Source organism: Anolis carolinensis, chromosome 1, assembly GCF_035594765.1.
Source record: "Anolis carolinensis isolate JA03-04 chromosome 1, rAnoCar3.1.pri, whole genome shotgun sequence".
Lineage (NCBI taxonomy): Eukaryota > Metazoa > Chordata > Lepidosauria > Squamata > Dactyloidae > Anolis > Anolis carolinensis.
The window spans coordinates 145,480,512-145,499,906 of record NC_085841.1 but is presented as its reverse complement, the minus strand read 5'-3'; the positions used below and the strand labels follow the sequence as shown (position 1 = coordinate 145,499,906).

General features: G+C 37.6%; 1 protein-coding gene across 4 annotated transcripts in view; it reads left to right on the top strand.

Annotated features, from left to right (window-relative positions):
* rock2 (Rho associated coiled-coil containing protein kinase 2) overlaps positions 1–17,444 on the top strand; it is a 118,998-nt gene extending 101,554 nt beyond the window's left edge. For 2 of the 4 annotated variants that reach the window (XM_016996534.2, XM_008117429.3), the window contains 9 exons: positions 201–369; positions 651–827; positions 3,485–3,555; positions 4,062–4,150; positions 6,081–6,159; positions 8,509–8,770; positions 10,429–10,657; positions 13,689–13,826; positions 15,150–17,444. In XM_016996534.2, the coding sequence (XP_016852023.1) occupies positions 201–369; positions 651–827; positions 3,485–3,555; positions 4,062–4,150; positions 6,081–6,159; positions 8,509–8,770; positions 10,429–10,657; positions 13,689–13,826; positions 15,150–15,153 (1,218 nt within the window). In that variant the 3' untranslated portion in view covers positions 15,154–17,444. The remainder of the gene's footprint in view (positions 1–200; positions 370–650; positions 828–3,484; positions 3,556–4,061; positions 4,151–6,080; positions 6,160–8,508; positions 8,771–10,428; positions 10,658–13,688; positions 13,827–15,149) is intronic. The other 2 variants (XM_008117455.3, XM_008117449.3) reach the window with 2 other exon arrangements.
* The last annotated feature ends 1,951 nt before the right edge of the window (positions 17,445–19,395 follow it).

Below are 19,395 nucleotides of genomic sequence, written 5' to 3'. Positions count from 1 at the left end.
GTTCCCACTGTTCTCAATATTTAGAGTTGGGCAGCCAAACTGTACTGAAATAGAAGCTCCTTTATAGGCCCTCTATCCCCCTCTTCTTTCTAGCAGTTGAAAACAGGCCAATAAAGTTCTTTAATCAAGATTGTATAACATGGTAAACCTCTCTATTAGCAGGTAAGGCTAGAGTGTACTTTTTATATCTCCTTTTCCAGCAAATAGCCGATGAGAGCCAGATAAGAATCGAACTGCAGATGGCTCTGGACAGCAAAGATAGTGACATCGAGCAGCTTCGCTCTCAACTTCAATCAATACACATTGGTTTAGACAGCACTAGTATAGGCTGTGGCCCAGGGGAAGCAGAGGCGGATGATGGATTTCCGGGTAAGATTGATCCCTTGTTAGTCTTCCTTTTTTGCAGGGGGGGGGGGCGGTTACAGAAATAAAAACGTTTAAATGGGTTGCTCTGAAATCTTGGAAGTTGCAGAGAGATCTGTAGCCTGTCTTCTTGCCAATATTTAAACCTTGTAAGTAACAAGTCATTTTCTAATATTTGAAAAGATTAGATTTTCTCTTTAAAATTTGTTTTATTACCCTGTTGTAGAAATTTTCAGAGCTACTATTCATTAATTCTTTTTGAATTCCCCCTCATGCTGGGTGCTCAGTCCGTATCACTCAGTCCCACACTTCGGAGTCTATGTCCTTTACCTACGAACACTCTTCTACTTCTGTCAGTATTGCCACTAAGCCCTCTAGTTCTCGAGTGTTTCTCAGCTCTGATTCTGACTCAGAGGAAGAACCGTTGCCTCCTGCACAAGTCCCTTCAGAGCCTGATAATCCAGGTGACATTCCTGAAAGCAATGTAGTGCTGAAATGTTGTTGCTTGAAGGCCATTCCTCTAATTCTGCATTACTAACATGGAAAGCAATTGAAAAGCCAAAGTGTGTTGCATGAGGAAAGGATAGCCCCTTGTTATTGCCAATAGCCACTGATTATAATCTCTGTTTTGGTCATTGTGAGTGCCATTAAGGGAAATGCATGCCACACACTCATTCCCTTATCAGCCATTCATTTACCCATCCAAAGCTATTGATAACAGACTTACGGCTCCAAACCTTATTTGACTTAATCTTTTAAATATCTAGTGACAGACATTTTTAATTGGGGGGGGAGGAGCGTTGAGCAGTTCGCCCTGCAATCCCAACATTTGTTTATCAGATTGTGTATTAGCAGAGTTATCAAATTTAAAAAGCCTGCAGTGAGCTGCTGGCGATTAGCAAAATGGTTTAAAGGTAGTCAGAAAGACACACACCAAATCCATATAATTTAGCTGTACTGAGCATGACTTGGGACTCTTCAGTAGGAATTGCTGCTGATAGGTGAGTATTCTGTAATAAACATGTATGCTCCCAGATTTCGCACTGTGTCAAGCAGAGAGATTGGATGTTGCACATTCAAAATGACTCTACAGACAACAAATTTAAAGGAACAGGCTGCCCACCACTTAAAAACTTTCATTCCTGATCTTCCAGTTGTTACAGGTGTGAAGATATGTAAACTTTTTACACATTTGCATTGGCAGGTCTCCTCACCGGACAGTTAATTGGGTGTTGCCTGTTGCCTTGACACTGTTTCCCTTACCTTTCCTTCTTTTTAAATTGTGTAGTTTATTTGGAGGGGGCATGCCCTATTGAGCTGCTATTCTCCCAAGTTGTTGAACTCAAGCAGAACATGGATCAACATCAGTTAATTGTGTGATACAAGGCCTCAAACTTTGGAAGTTAACTAGTGATGGCTTTCCATTCATGTCACATTCACCCAACATAGAAAGCATTAGAAAGGTCTGTGAAGTTTAGACATTGAAGAACATATTTTAGATAAGATGTGGCAGCTGTGGCTATCTAGAAGTTGAACCCTGGGTGCACCTACTGTAGAATCAGTGCAGTTTGACACCACTTTAACTGCAATGGCTCAATGCTGTGAAATCCTGGGAGTTATAGTTTTACAAGGTCTTTAGCTTTCTTTGCCAAGGAACACTGATACTACACCAAACTACAACTGAGCCATGGCAATTAAAGTGGTATCAAACTGAATTAATTCTACATTGTAGATGCACCCACCAATTCCCAAGAATTCCAGACATCATGGCCAGTAATCAGGAATAATAACAGTAATATCTGAAATTTTCCAACCCTGTTTTAAACAGACCTTTTGCTTCTGTAGGATGAGAGGGGAATGTCTAATTAAATTAAGCTAAATAGCATTCATGTTTTTGAAGCCAGAGCAGAGTTTTTTGGCCTACTGTAGAATATTTAAATAACCAATGCTTTTGATTAAAAAAAAAGCTTGGGCTGAACTTGTTTTGCTGCAGAGTAAAGGAACTGGGGTGGATTTTTTCAAAAGGAGATTCTCTGTCAGCCTTGCCATACATGCTTCTGTTCCTGTCATGGTCTCATTCCTTAATTAATGAATGATGACCAGATTGTTTGCACAGTGTGACATAAATGTCCTCCTCCAAAAATTTAAAAGATTATGCTCTTTTTAAAATTACTTACATACATGCAGTGCTGAAAGAAGAATCAAAATTTGAGAAACTGCAGTGTTTTATGAATGGTTGAGTAAAACATATATTTGTTCCGAGTTTCAGACAGTATTAGCAACGTTGTCTTAGAATACATTTGTGACTTTTGTTGTGAAACCGCTAGCAAGCAAATAGTTAGAAAAATATTGAAGCAAAAACAAACCTGGCAAAAAATTGCCGCCTTTTCCAACTTACAATGGCTCATAGTGAGGCATGGGCAGCTGGCCAAGATGTGGCCCTGAGTTGCAGAATTTCTAGCCATAATTTCCACATTTCTGTTCAAAAACGTTTTAGTACTGAAAGCAAGGAACATGTGTATTTTGAAGAAAAATCACCATAAAAAAATCCTCTGAAGGTGTTTCATTGAAGAAGTGCAATAAAAAAGCTCTAATGAATTAATTTGTAGAATCCTCTGCTAAAAACCAAGAAACTCAATAATGGCTCCATACCTAAAGGTTTTTCTAGTGAGGTCAAATGATAACCATGATAACAAGTTATCTAAAGTATTTTTTAGATTGTATTACTGCGGATGTTCAGTAATAAGATTACATCACTACAAGTGTGGGTGTTTAATATCCTGAAAGTATGGCAGCAAGAAATTTTAACGTGTGTGTTCTGATGTTTTTGAAAAATAAAATGGAATGAATTACAGCAGTAATAAAAGCTTCTTATGTGTCTGCTATGAGACGTTAAATCTCTACTAATAGGAATGCATAGTGGCAGTTTTATAACTAGAATGTTGTTGGTTTTGCCTTTGTGTATCAGCTGTTTGAGATGCAGTAAAAGCTTATAAAAGAGGTTCAACTGAAAACATCTCTTTTAGAAAAAACATTTTTCTCAGCTTGGCATGACTTTATAAAATTAAAACTCCTAAATATAGCATTGCTTTAAATGCTTCTCCCATTTATTAACTTTCAGAGTCAAGATTGGAGGGTTGGCTATCGTTGCCTGCCAGAAACAACACAAAGAAATTTGGATGGGTCAGAAAGGTAAGAAATGCTATTTTTAAAAGTGTTTTTCTGATATATAAAATTTTTCTGTAACTTTATCCTGAGCAAAACACAGAATTTCATTAGTGCTTTTGACTTGTGGTTGCTTTTCTGTTTTGAAGTTGGTTACATACTGCATTTAAAACATGCAAGATTTTGGGTATTTTGATATTCAGAAGAATTTAGAAAGGGTCTTCTGCCATTAGACAGAGTGGGATGGGATATAGAAAAGGAGGGGGGTTTCTTGTTGCCTTTTCCCAGCTGGTTGTCTGTATCCCTATAGTTCCCTTCTTAATGATTAGTTTTCTCCTAGGGGATGAGAAGTGGGAAGAGCAGGGGAAACAGTAACCATAAGTATAGTAGTAGTAAGAAATAATGTAAATAGTGCCCAAATATGTTCAAAAAACATTGTAAGATACATCTTCACACTGCATAAATATTGCCATGGAAAAGAGAGAGGTTGTTAGTCAAAATGAAAATTTGTGATTTGTTTTTTTTCCTAACAGTATGTGGTTGTTAGCAGCAAGAAGGTCCTGTTCTACCATAGTGAGCAAGATAAAGAACAATCAAACCCTTACATGGTCTTAGACATTGAGTATGTATTGCCTATAAGACTTTATGTCTTTAAGTGATTTGTTTTTGATAAATACGGTATATTAGAGTTGCTTTTTTGTGTGCCTTCAAGTCATTTCTGATGTAAGGCGACAATATTACAAGGGTTTCTTGGTATGATTTTTTTCTGAGGACAGTTGCCGTTGCCTTCTTTGAGGCTGAGGCAGTGTGACTTGACCAAGGTCACCTGATAGGTTTCAGTGGCTGAATGAAGATATTAGAGGAATGAATGTTAAATTAAAAGTGGAAGTTAACAAAGCTGAATGTATTACAGTAGAGTCTCGCTTATCCAACCTTCACTTATCCAACATTCTGTCTTATCCAATGCAGTCTGCCTCGTGCCCGGATCCACAACTGTTTCTCTAGGCAGCAACGCGCAGCAGGCCAACATGCCCAACAACAACACAAGTGCAGCCATACTCCCAAACAAGTGACAGACTTATTGTAAAACATGATGTTTTGGTGCTTAATTTGTAAAATCATAATGTAATTTGACGTTTAATAGGCTTTTCCTTAATCCCTCCTTATTATCCAAAATTTTCACTTATCCAACGTTCTGCCAGCCCGTTTATGTTGGATAAGTGAGACTCTACTGTATATAGTACTGCTGTACAGCTTGTTCACCCACAATGGTCTCTGTTTACAAAGAAACCATGACCACATACTCCAATCCCTCCCTTCTCCCTGTGTTTTCCAACCATTGGTTTTTAGCTAGGGTTGAGTTTTATATTTGTACTAACCTTCATTATAAAGAAGGATTTACAAAGTTAGTTGTTACTTGGATTATGGAAAAGTCAGAGTGTGTGACAGCGGTGAAAGAATTGTATTTTTTACACATACCAATTATCTTGTATTTCACACTGGGCAAGCAAATTATGCATCGTTTTAATTCTTGTTTAGAAACAACTTGGCTAAAAAAGCATGTCCCCAATAGTCAGCGCTTTTGAGCACAGATCTTCCATTCTATAAGCAACACTTGTAAATAACAGGGCAGACATAATAGGTTTCAGGGGTGTTGTATGTTTTCCGGGCTGTATGGCCACGTTCCAGAAGTATTCTCTCCTGACGTTTCGCCCACATCTATGGCAGGCATCCTCAGAAATAGTGAGGTCATACATGGGCATACAGCCCAGAAAACACACAACAACCCTGTGATCCCAGCCATGAAAGCCTTCAACAGCATAATAGGTTTCAACTCAGTTGGTAGGTCCAGCTAAAGTAGACATATTAAATATTTGGAAATTACATGAAAGTTGACTTTAAAAGTTTTCCCTGATTTACTGCATCCACTCTAGCTGTAACTGTAAAGTTGGATTTAGCCCATAGTTGTCAAAAGAATCATTGCACTTGTTAGAAATTTATGGGTGGGTTACTGCATCCTTGAGCCATGTTCGTTGGAAAAGAAATGGTCAAAGAGAATCCTTTACTTGAGCCACCTTTACTTCCTTCTAGTGATAAGGGACCCAAGGGAGGAAAGATAACTGCGATCTCTCTAGATGCTTTTAATTGCATCATCCAGCTTCTCCAGTAAGCATAACCAAGGCCTGGGCATTGTGTGAGTTATTGCCTAAACCTTCAGAATGAAGCTGATGTACATTTTCATTTTGATTCTTAACTCCTTGTTGGGTCTAATCATGAATGGCATACATTTTATAGCCATTTTTTGTTATTACTTCAGACTGTCTGAAGAATACATAGAAAAAGGTTAATGGAGGTAGTATTTGCCAGTTTCAAAAATGTACAAATTGTAGAATCTACTTTAGTACAATTTTAATATTAAGTTTGTTTTTTAGGATCTAAGATCATAAGAAGTAAATGAGAAAGTTTCCATACAGACTATAGTTTAGAATTATGTACTTCAATATTCATATCATACATTTTAAAATTATTTATCTGCATTCTTGCTATTACAGCAAACTATTTCATGTCCGGCCTGTCACGCAAACAGATGTATACAGAGCGGATTCAAAGGATATTCCCAGGATTTTCCAGGTAATGTTAGCGAGAAGATTAAGATGGGCAAAAGAGGAAGATATACTGCAACTAATCAGAATATTCTAATAGAATTTTATTTAAAATGGTGTTTTTACACTAAGTGGCGAATTTTAGCTCCATTGTCTAATATAGCCCTCTTGAGGTCTCACACCAGCCCTGTAGTGTTCCCCAGATAGTCATGTTCCCCGGTTAGTCTTGTTCCACAGCCGGTGGTATCCCAGCTTTTGTTAACTTCTTTTTTACTTTCCAAAAGCTGGAAATGCATCTTTTAATGTTTAATTACTCGCAGAACTAAAATTTGCTGCTATATTTGATCTTGTCTGTTGGCGTTTAAGTGCCACCCGCCATTGGTAAGTGGGCCTAGAGTACACCTCCAAAGCTCAAGTGGGCCTAGAGAACACCTCCCAGGAGGAGAAGGGTGAAAGGAATTCTCCCCCTTTGTTTTAAAGGATTTTTTGTTTCTGTCTTTTTCCATTAGAGGTGTTGCCCAAGCATCTGTCCCCATAGGTTTTATTAAGTCAAGGAGAAAACTATGGGAACTAGTGTGATTTTTAGTGAAATAAAGAATGCTATATTTAATTGTTGCTACTTCAAACTAAATTTTCTTTACTACTTGGATAACATACCAATGTCTGGTTTATACTTCAGTAAAATTGCGGCATTTGGCATATTTATGGTCAAAGAAATCCAATATTGCACAAGTAGACTTTTGCTCATGATGCAGAAGCACAGTAACATCCATGCATCTGCAAGGGATGTGTTCCCGGCCAGACCACGGTTACCTGAAATTGCAGATAAGTCCAAATCCCATTAAATTACACTATATAACACAATTTTTGTTCCTGAGTTATAAATGGCATTTTGTAATTGGTTCTATCATAAAAACATAGAAAACTTTTATTAAACTGCAAAAATTTTGTTTTTGCGTAAGGGACATTCTGTAGCACATTTTAGTATAGTTTTTCAATGAATATCTCATAGAGTCTCAACCAATTCAACGTAATTTGTTGCACAAAGACAAAGTTTCTGGAGTATAACAACTACTTCCAAAGTAAGTACTGCACAATTAAATAGGGAATAACACTTTCAAACCAGGAACAGGAATTTTGTTACATAGTATTACGTGACTTCAAGCCCCAGTATACCATAGGCTTGTGCTGGAGGAACCATGGAATCATCATGGAGGGCCGAGCAAATTTCTCGAGAGGCCACTTTCCCCTGGAGGTGGGTATGGATTCCACAGGGTCATTTTGTGAAGGGGGGGGGGGGGAGAGTCTCACCATATCATCTTTTTTCCCATACCTGCTCCAGAAAGTCCACTAGTCCCAAAGAGCATATTTTATGGCACAGAATGACATAAAGCACTAGAAGAGAAGAAATGTGTTTTTTTCTTCATTGCACCACGTTTTCCATTGGAAACTATTTTTTAAAGTCCTTAGAGATAAATATGCAGAAGTACAGGGAACTATTCCTCCTATATTTTTCCAGTTCTTTTCCTGGCCTTTACTTCTCCATTGTATAGTGGAAAACAACCAACAAAAAAGTATTTTCACAACAAACATCCATGCTTTACATCAAATAAATTTACACATTACAAGTAGTCAATATATTAAGTAAAGGTAAAGGTTTCCCCTGACTTTAAGTCCAGTCGTGTCCGACTCTGCGGGTTGGTGCTCATCTCCATTTCTAAAACGAAGAGCCGGCGTTGTCTCTGGACACCTCCAAGGTCATGTGGCCGGCATGACTGCATGGAACGCCGTTACCTTCCCGCCGGAGTGGTACCTATTGATCTACTCACATTGACATGTTCTCGAACTGCTAGGTTGGCAGAAGCTGGAGCTAACAGCGAGCGCTCACTCCGCTCCTCGGGTTTGAACCTGGGACCTTTCAGTCTGCAAGTTCAGCAGCTCAGCGCTTTAACACACTGAGCCATCGGAGGCTCCAGTCTATATATTACTAAATAATAAAAATTAGCCTCTCATAATCTGTATTAGTTTCATTCCTCTTTTCATTTCTGAGTTGATGGGTATGTAGACCCTAAACACTACACAATGGGAGTGGGAGTGAGGAGAGTTTATACACGGAATGTGTTTTTATCCACTTCTCTTTATCCCACTGACATCTTCCATGAATTGGAAGCAGTTGTACCAAGGATTGCTGGACATCTTTGGAAGTGGTATTAGTGCATTGCCTTGAAAGAAGACCTCAGTATAATTAATTGGCTGAAGTGCATCACAGTTTTTTAAGTGAATAAATCCTTTTTTATCTTGAGGTTCAGATTTCTCTTTTCTATTTGATTCTTTTGAAAAACCTTTAATGATGTGGTTCTATTTGTGTATTATTCAGATCCTATATGATAACGAAGGGGAAAGCAAGAAGGAGCTGGAATTCCAAGCGGAATTAGCAGGAGATAAATCCAACTATACTTGCCACAAGGGACACGAATTCATACCTACACTGTATCACTTCCCAACCAACTGTGAGGCCTGTATGAAGCCCTTGTGGCACATGTTTAAGCCTCCTCCTGCCCTGGAGTGCCGTCGCTGCCACATCAAATGCCATAAAGATCACATGGATAAAAAAGAAGAGATCATAGCACCTTGCAAAGGTATCTAGCTGATAACAGCAGAATTTACTTGGGTTGGCCTGTTGGACCACTCAGGTGAAACTCCTGCATCCTGTGAAGTGCCAGGAATGATTAGCTTATTAAAAGTCTAATAATAATAAAAAAAACTTTATTTATACCCCACCACCATCTCCCCGCAGGGACTCAGGGCGGCTTACATGGGGCAGAGGCCCAAACAACATAGGACAAAATATAGGCAACATAATACAAATCACACTATAAAAAAATAAAACAGTAATACAATTATCAATTAAAACAAAAATACAGGATAAAAAATTGCATTTAAAACACATAAATGGTAAAATCATAATAAATACAGGATAGATTATTAAAAACCCTCTGGAGCTGATTAATTAATGACTGTATCTCCAAAGGCCTGCCAAAACATCAAAATCTTCAGTTGTTTCCTGAAGGAAGGTAGAGAGGGAGCCAACCTAATCTCCCTGGGGAGGGAGTTCCAGAGTTGGGGGGCCACGGCCGAGAAGGCCCTCTCCCTCGTCCCCACCAAATGCAGTTGTGAGGAAGGTAGAAGTGAGAGAAGGGCCTCCCCGGAAGATCTCAGCGATCGGGTGGGTTCATAGGGAACCATGCGGTCACGAAGATAGGCAGGTCCCGAACCGTTTAGAGCTTAAATTGGGCCTGGAATATAATCGGCAGCCAGTGGAGCTGCTTGAACAGGGGGGTTGACCGCTCCCTATAAGCAGCTCCAGTTAGTAACCTGGCTGCCGACCGTTGTACCAACTGCAATTTCCGGACCGTCTTCAAGGGCAGCCCCACGTAGAGTGCATTACAGTAATCCATCCTTGATGTAACCAGAGCATGGACCACCATGGTCAAGTCAGACTTCTCGAGGTACGGTAGCTGTTGGCACACTAGCTTTAGCTGTGCAAAGGCCCTCCTGGCCACCCCCGACACCTGAGCATCAAGTGACAGCGATGAGTCCAGGAGGACCCCCAAGTTGCGGACCTGCGCCTTCAGGGGGAGTGCGACCCCTTCAAGCACAGGTAGCCACCCTATGCCCCGATCGGCCTTACGACTGACCTGGAGGACTTCTGTCTTGTCAGGATTGAGCTTCAGCTTGTTGACCCTCATCCAACAATGTGTGTTAATAAATTTTTTCCACATTGTGCCTTTGTGTGTCAGTTCAGTAGACCTTCCACTGTAAATGAAAGAAAAAATGCATTTTTACCTGAAAAAACACATCTCAAGAAATCCCTCCATCCCTCTGATTGAAGCTGATGGTAGTCGCCCTGGAAGAGGAAAGACCATTAATCAAATCTGTAAAAATTTAATACACAAATTTGGAGGGACAACTCTTTAAAAGCTTGCAGCATTCAAAATATAAGCACATGCTAGCATGACAGTATCAAACTATATTTTTTTTACCCTGTCCATCCCCTCCTCTCCAAACGTTCCTTATAGTCGTTATATGAGCTGTTTTGTGATTTGACTGCTATTTGGCTGGATTGTGTTTCATGCTAATGTATGCCTGCTTGGGAGAGTTAATTGAGCACATGTTTAAAGTTAGCCTACTTTGGCAGGACATACATGCCCATGATAAGAAGTAAGTAATCTTATTTTTTCAGTGAGTTGGCTTTCTGTATGTGCATTCTAAATTGCTGGTTTTAAATGTGTTTCAGTGAATTATGATATATCAACTGCAAAGAACCTACTGCTGTTAGCCAATTCCATGGAGGATCAACAGAAATGGGTGAGCCGCCTGGGGAAAAGGATCCCCAAGAAACCCCCGGCACCAGATCCATTTGCACGCTCTTCACCAAGAACTTCCATGAAGGTACAGCCAAACCAGTCTATTAGACGGCCAAGCAAACAGCTTCCTCCAAATAAAAAGGAAGGCTTCCCTCCAAGGTAAAAACAAATTAAGAACCCCTCAGTGTTTTATGGGAAATGCTTATTATTATGGGCGGTATAAATGGTGAAGGCTTCTGGTAGCTCTTCTGGAAATTTCACTTAGTGACTTCTAGATGTACGTTTGAGTGCCTCTGAAGTGTTAACATCCATCATGAGAGCATTTTATTGCTTCTGCTGGTAAAATAATTCTCAGGAGACACTCTAATCCAGGCATGGGAAAGCTTTGGTCCTCAGGGTGTTTGGACCTGAAGTCCCATAATTCCTAGCCGTCGGTAGGCTGTTAGGAATTGTGGGAGTTGGAAGTCCAAAACACCTGGGAGGTTGTAGTTTGCTCATGTCTGCTCTAATCTGTTTTGCAAGTGTTTGCAGAAAAGGAAGAAATGGTCAATACTTAAAAGGAGCTGTTATAGAATATCCAAAGTCCAGGTCAAGCCCACTTACTTCGCAAAGCAGTAGAACTATTATTTTTGGCTTTGCATTAGTTGAAGCATTGAAGCAGTAGAATGCTTTGTTTTAATGATGTCAATTAGCAGTACATCCTGTGATGTCTTCTATTTAAAGTTAAGGTTACCTGAGCCTGAAGGAGACTTCTTCATTGTCCCAAGAAATCAAGTGAGAGCTATATTTAAAATCTGTTTGATTTATAATCCACATTGTACCAGAACAGACAGTAAAGATCAGACAAGGTCCTGTAGAGCATCCCATTTAGTATCTATGGTGGGGAGAGTTGTAAAGAAGCCTTTAGTGTTTTCTGCTGTTTAAATAGTATATAGAATAGCAGAGATTTTGTAAATGGAATTTTTCTGATATCAGAATATGGTTGTGGCAGTAGCTATTCTGTTTATATCCCTTCTACAATTTCAGATGAGGATAGACTCATCACTCTGTAACGTAGACTGCTTTTCAATCCTGAATGTTTTCCTTGCTGGAAAAAAATAATTAAGAGGTCTCTTGAAGGTGCCAGAATTCAGCATGCCAATTTTCTTCATTTAAGAAAGTGACAATTGTGTGACATTGTGACATTGTGCATTTGGCGATAGATAGACATCCCATAATTTTTTGTAGATTAAAATGGTAATCCTCAATTTGATTTGAAAGTCTATAAAGTTAAAGTTTTCTTTGAATCTCTTTCTGTTAGGTCTTTCTGATTCTCTTTTTAAATACTAGCTGCCATCTTTTAATTACCTTCAAAAGGATAGCTAGTGGCATTATTGTTTCAATGGGAAATTTTGGAAACCTAAATACTGATTTCTGGATCTGAATTTATTTCACTTATGATAAACCTTTGAAATTAATATAGCGCATACCATATTTTGATTGTTATCATTTTATTTTATTTATTTTTTTTAATTATGTTATGCTTTTTTTGTTATCATTTTATGACAGTTGTAATTTTATTTATTTATTTTTTAGTTCTGGGCCTCTCCTTCGAATTATCCTTCACTGAATTGTGTTTTTTTCTGTACTGTGTTGTTTTTTAACATTTCAACAGTAAGTAATAGGGACTGTGGCTGAAGCACGCTAATTGTGAGAACTAACCATGAGAACTTGGCTATGAAGCCTAAATGACAATATTTTAAAAGACATTGGTATAATAATAATCACTTGAGAATATAAATGTTTAAAAAGTGGACGCTTCTTTAATATTTAAATATATTGGTTATAGTGCTTTTACATTTTAACCAGGATTATAGATGTGGCTTTAGCTGGAGAACAAAAACAATATTGTCATTCTAGTATGACTCAAATGCCATAAAAAGCGATTTCTGTGCATTTCATGCTTTTTCCTGTTTGGCACTTGTTGCATATAAAATAACAGTAAATGTATAGTAAAACTGAAAGCTGATTTAATTTGTTTAAACATGAAAGATTTAAATCCAATTGGAAAAATTTAGCTACATTTCTAAATTCCATTAAAAGCAGTGGAGCACACAAAACTTGCATAAAACATTCAGCTTTGGCCTAAATGTCCTAAAGGCACCAGATACTGTCTGATTTTTGAAGTTAAAGTCCTGGTTAATACTTGGGTGGGAGATGGCCAAGAAGTACCAGGTCCCGTAGCTCCATTTCAGAGGAAGGATCTCGGGGGAAAGAACCAAATCCTTCCTCTGGTTTTGCTTAACTAAAAAAAACCTGATGAAATTCATGGGATCAGCAGAAGTCAACAGTTGACCTGAAGGCACGTAGACAGATTTTTTGTTTTTCTTTCAAGCTCATAACCCTTATTGAAATAAACCACCAATATTTTGCCGACATAATATTTCTATTTTTTCCAATATTGCATTTCTGTTTACAAAAGAAATGCTTTAGAGGTAATACAGAAAATGAAAAAAGATTCTAAAACTAATCAGACACAATCTTGTATAACCAATACCATCCAAGACTTATGCAGGAGCTCAGAAGATGGGAATTAAAAATGGTGATACATAAATTAAGTCTAGGGATGAGTACAAATATTTCCTAATACTAATATTTTAATGATAATGTTTATGATGCCATCCTCTTTCAGGAACATATTGAATATGGCTACATAGACATGAGGAGCCTTGTGCAAATTATTCCCACAATCTGTTCTCATGTAGTTACTTTCAGGCAGTTATCTTTCAGTTTATGTGATTAGATAAAAATCATTTTGTCAAGCAGTCTGTATGTAGTTTTTCTGTTTTATTAGTCTGACCCTGCTGTTTCATGTTTTTACTCTTTCTTTTGTTTGAACGATTTCTAAAGCTGAATACCATAATAATTATACACTTCCAAATATGTAGCTTGCTGTTTTAATGAATATATTTTGCAACTGCGAGTTATTTCCAATAGTTGGCCAATAGCCATTGAATAGGATCACTGTTGTTGATTTATTATTCTAATGGGCAGGAATAGAAAATTATACAATCTATAAGGATTCTGGGCAACAGCCAGTATGTCACAATAACGATGCAAAAGGAGAAAAAATGTGTGTTGCCATAGCTGTCGTATTGAGAAGCCTTTAAAGTGGACTGTGGCTCACAAACTTTAAAACCTCATTTTACAGATTGATTGAGATGGCATGTAGAGACTGGGATTGGTCATTTGATGATATTGATTTTGATATTGAGTTTAATATTGATGATGCTGGGAACGATAACGATCTTGACGATAGCGATGATGATAACGTGTTTGTTCTGAAGAGGTAAATGGGTATCGAGAGGAGCGTGGATTGGCTTTCTTAAAACGAAGCATGCTGCATTTTTCCTAGTAGATGAAATGTGTGGGTTGAGAATTCCCTGAAAGTAACTTCATGACTTAAACAGTATTCAAAATCATTCTGACGATGCATGACTCCTGAAGTATCTTGAAATTATCATTTTTAAAAATCCACATGTCCAGTAGTTTGTCGTGTGCTGCTAATGTTCTGCTTATCTATTTTTGAGCAAAATCAAATTACCTACTTTTTCAGTTTTTTATATGTTGTTGCAGGCCCAAGACAGGCAGCAACATAAATGTTCTGAAATGTAGTGCAATTTTTCATATTTACTAGTGTCTTGCACATGGCATTCTGGCAGCTTGTTCTGCGAGGTATCGCTATGCCTTGGCTTTCTCTGCATTGGTGTGCCTTTCTAACAGTTCATGTGTGATCGAAGTCGCATTGCAAAAACAGTGAATTACAAATTTTAGCAGTTATTTTTATTTCATTAGATAAATTTCTATCACATTAGAGCAGAAGGGGAAGGATAGTTTTCTTATCTTCCTTCTTTTATGCACATTTTATCATTAAGACTAGTCATTGCCTTAGAGAAGGGTGTGCTTTCGGATTCTCAAAAGAGAATATAGCCTAGGCCTTAAAAAGGATGCCATTTACATGTATGAATATGGAAAGGGCTAAAAATGAAAACGAGAGAGAGAAATCCTTTTCTCAGCCTTCTTATCAGTATGTATTGTTTTCCTGTTAGATCTTAATGGGGTTGCCATCCCGCTATATTCCCTTTAGAAAAGAAATTGCGCTGTCCCATGAGATGTAGTAAGTATTAGGTGTAAACTTTCAGGGTAGATTGATCTCAGTTGCAACAGTCATTGTATAATTCCTTGCAAGAACAAAATGGGTGTCTCTACACCAGTCCGTTTGGAAGAAAATAATGGCTCGCCATCCAAAACAAAACTCGAAAGAAGCAGATGTGGACATTTTTAGATGCAGAAACGGGGGAAAGAGAGGGACACATTTTGCTTGGTGCCCATTAAACTAATTGGAACTGAATTGACTTGTCACTTGTTTCGATGTCAAAAGGAAAGGACTTGCGTTTCTTCACTCAGGCATAAAAAAAGCCATTTCAGGACGTTGCCCTGCTTTGTCGGCCTCTCTCCTGCTTGGTGGAAATCAAGTAATTTCCTCATACTGTTTCTGACTTGGAGTTTGTCTTAGGGCTTGTCAGTCGCCTTAATTTCTCCAGAATTAATTCTCCTGCTTTTCCATACATTTGGCTGCATTTACTGACTCAATCATCTTCTTTTTTTTCAGCTAACTGCCTTCTGTGAATGCAGCCATTGTTGAAGGTGATTTTCTTCCTATTGAAATAAGACTGAAACATCATATCCCAAAATTTTATGAAAAGTATATATATATATGTTCCTGAAAGACAGTTATATATAAATATATATATCAGAAGTTTACAGGGAGGTGTGTGGTTTTTTTGTTTCGTTTTGCTGCAATACAGCTTACTAACAAATCCTGTGTGCATTTTCTTAATGTAACTTGGCTGATTGGCCAATGAAATGAGGAATGTTTGGTCATAGTGCAAGGATACGCTGAAACTCTTCCACAAAACCTACCTTTTGGACTGACCTGCACTACATTTCACAAAAGGAAGCAAAGACATGAAGAATCTATCCCTGTTCTGATTATTATTATTTTTTAGAGAAACGACACCAGCAAGTTTGCCAGAAAAGGGTGGGGTTTTTGGGTGGTGGGAGGGAAGGGGTGTGTCACACTGATGAAGACTGCATCTTTAAAAAGTGACCATTATACTGTGTGTGTTACGTGTTTTGGTGTGTAAATATGTACATTGTACTGTAATGCTGCAAGAGGGTTTTAAAAAAAACTTTCCACTTTATTTTTATACATACTATTCATATACCATGAACTGCAGTTGCAACTATGCACTTGTATAAAGCCATATTGTTTATATCATTCATAACTGTGTAGCTGCATGTCTGTGCTCAGCAACGAAGTATAATGAGAAGCTCCAAGTATATCCTCACTTCAGTTACTACTTAATGGGCAATCCTGTTTTACCAGTCTTGAATGCCTTAAATTAATTTTGCTCCCTTCAAGTCTGTGCCCATTCTAGATATTTAAGAGAGAGAAAAATGGATGCAGCTCTTAGAATGCAATTTTGCTTTGTGGCAGAACCATATAGTGCACTATGTTTACAAATAATAGTTTATATCTATGTCAGGTTGTTCTGAATGTATATCTAATGGGTTTGGAAAGGGACGGTCAGCTTAGTATTGATTCGTGAAACAATGAACCATTAGTATTAGAACCTAATATATAGCTTTCATACATAGACACAATTTTCCATCCAGCCCTTTGTACAAACTTCATTTTGGTTGTAACTTTATATTACCCTTACTAAGTGCTATGAAACTTCATTCTGCCTTTTTTGCATACTATATCTTAGTTGGTTTTTTATTTTTGAAGAAAAAAAAACCTTTAACTATTTTTACTTTTTCATCGCACATATTGAAGAACTGTTACAAACCCTTAAAGAATGGAACGAATTATAGATGTATTTTAAACTTCTTTTGAATCCTGTTCTCTTAGCACATAACTTTAGGAATAGGAAGGTGATTTAAGTTGCATGTGTTTTGAGAACAGATGGGAGGAAAAGGCCTTGAAGGCACTTAATTTGATTTTATTTTGTAATTTTGTATAAAATATAATTTATGTGATCTCATTCATACCATGTCCATAATTTATCCCGGAAAATGCATGTTTTATACAACTACAATATACTATAATGTTAAACATGATGGCAGTAAAAAAGGAAAAGAATTATTTTACCTTCTTCCTTGGGTTCTTTTTTTTTTCTATGTATACATACATATATATGCACATCTCTATATAAATATGTTGTGTGACTGTGTGCTTATGATAAACAAATCTAACATTTAAGTGAAGAGCATGAGACATTTCACTAGGTGTTTTTTTTTAGTAAAAGCAAGAGTTTAAAGCAGACCAGGAATTGCTTGATATCTTAACTGTGAACTTTGCAGTTCCCCTTACATAGTAGAGTTCACCAAACAGGATTCCTGCGCAGTTCCTCTTTGGGTCTGGAAAGCTTTGAAGCATAGAATTTGATTTTGCTTTACACTGGGATCTCCTTTTATTAAACCCCTTTGAGATTAATTAGAATTCACTTTAGCAGGTCATATATGACAGATGTTACCAGTGGACCAGAGCTTGGAAGCACCCCTCCCATCAATACACTGTGATTTATCCACTCTGTATTCAATTATGTTATTTATATACACTTGATGATCTAAAAAAGGATGTGTGACCCATAACGTAAAATTTTTAAATGTACCTTCTTTCAGCTATCTTGAAAGCCCATGATGAAGCAAAAGAGTATTTATCACAGTGAGAATCCAGCATATTTTAAGAAATGCATATTGTTTGAACATGTATACAATAAAAATGCTTCCTTTCACTGAAGGCATACATATTTTATATAATTGTTACTTGTGGGAAGATCTGGATTGGACGAAATATATATATATATTTTTAAATAAACTATTTCAGTAAGATAAAATATTCTTTGATGTTGTTGGCAAGTTGATTTTAAAAAAATTGAAGTATGCATATACATTTTTGATAGAATTCTTCTTCTAGGATTCAAAATTTTAAAAGGTGGCTCTTATATAATTCAGAAATGTTTATGTTTAATGCTTGGAGAATAACCAAAATTAGGAGACACTAAATGCCAGAAATTGGTATTTGTAGAGTTGTTAGAATGTTTACATTTTCTTCCCAGAGAAGGACACAACCTCATAGTCAGCAGAACTATTAAAAGATCACTAATATTTGCCAGTGATATTGTATAAACCTCATCTAGAGGTGGCCTTCCCAATGTTGCATTACAACTCCCAGCTATCTACACCACTGGGATGCTGGGAGCTGAAGGGCTACATGATTCCCACCTTTGTCTTAATCTGTAAAAAAATATTGTAGGGCACACAGAATGAAGAGTGATCTCTCTGGTCTGACCAGCATGAAAAGAAATGCAAGAAATGGGCCACTGAGCCATAAAGTTCATAATGGACAAACAAAACTGTCTTAGACTTCAATCAGATGCATACTTAATTCAGAATAAATCAGTAGACTTACATTTTTAACAAACATTCAGATAGGTCGTTTGTTTGCACATTATATTCTTTGATAGTGTCTTGAACCTGGCTTCCTGATGTTTAGATGCTCTTTAGTGCAGCTTTTCTCAGCAGGAGGTATCCGTAAAATATTTTTCAGGTCTTCTGCATACAATGTATTGTATCTGCAGCTCAACCAATTATTTTATCTTCAGAAACTCTAATGACATTTTGTGGAGACCTTGATCAAGATACCTTGCTCTAATGTGTGAAAATACAGCAAGTAACCTGTTGCTAAAAGACTGGCGTAGTTACAACCTCCAGAATCTATAAAGAATCTGGTATGTCCTTTACGGTCATCAGTGTTGGGCAGGAGGTGGATTCATGAATTCATTCTATTCCAGTAACCCTCGGCTTATAGTAGAGACTTTTGGATGGAGTAACCACAGAATTGACATGTCACTGCACTTGCAGAAGTTTTATGAAGACAGAACTGGTGAAGGTGTAGTCAGACAAGGGTCCATAGTATAATCCTGCCATGAGGACTTAGTATCTCTTTGTAACAGGAATTTAAGGTTCAGAAAACACTGGTATCCATAGATGCGGTGATCATGATTCAGGTATTCATGATTCATGTTCCTTTAGTTTGGAGGTTACCCCAATCAAGCTGCTTGGCTAGAATTGGCTACATCCTGGGCTTCATGAGAGTTGCTGTCCAACACACCTGCTGGATGCTAAATTGAAGGAGGCTGGTTAAAGAGGTTCAGTGCTTATCCTGTATTTCTGAAATGGGAAACAGAACAGTGTATTTTGCTGAAAGAAGTCTGAATATAATCAGTGGGAAAGTACACTGCTTTTGTTTACCCACAACACCCTAAAGCAGGGGTCACTAGGAGAAATTTTGGATCTTGCTTTAAAAAGGGTTACAAATTGCTTCCACCTCATCTTTGTGGAGTATGGAGACTATTTTGCCACTTCTCACCTTAGGAAAGAACCTTTTTTTTTCAACAGGGAGGAATCCAGAAGTTACTTTGTAAATCACTTCCTGTTGAAAAAAAAAACACAACAGCCCTGTGAGGTAAAAATGGCCTCACTCACATATATGATGGGGGTTTCTAAAACAAAAGTGGCTCTATAACCAACATATTCTCAAGAAATAGCTGACAAGACTATTTCATATAAGGAATACTATGATCAAGAGAGATATACTTGCACCCCAGTGCCTTGGTAAAGGAGAACTACTTTTCCATCTGGTACTGTAAATCAAATATTTTGTCATATTCATCTCAAATTCATTTCTAAGGCAGGAGTCATCAGTCAATCTCTGCAGATAATTTGGGTAGGTCATAAACATGGTCAGTGAGCCAAAACTCGGGGAGTTACCTCAAAAACTCCTGGAA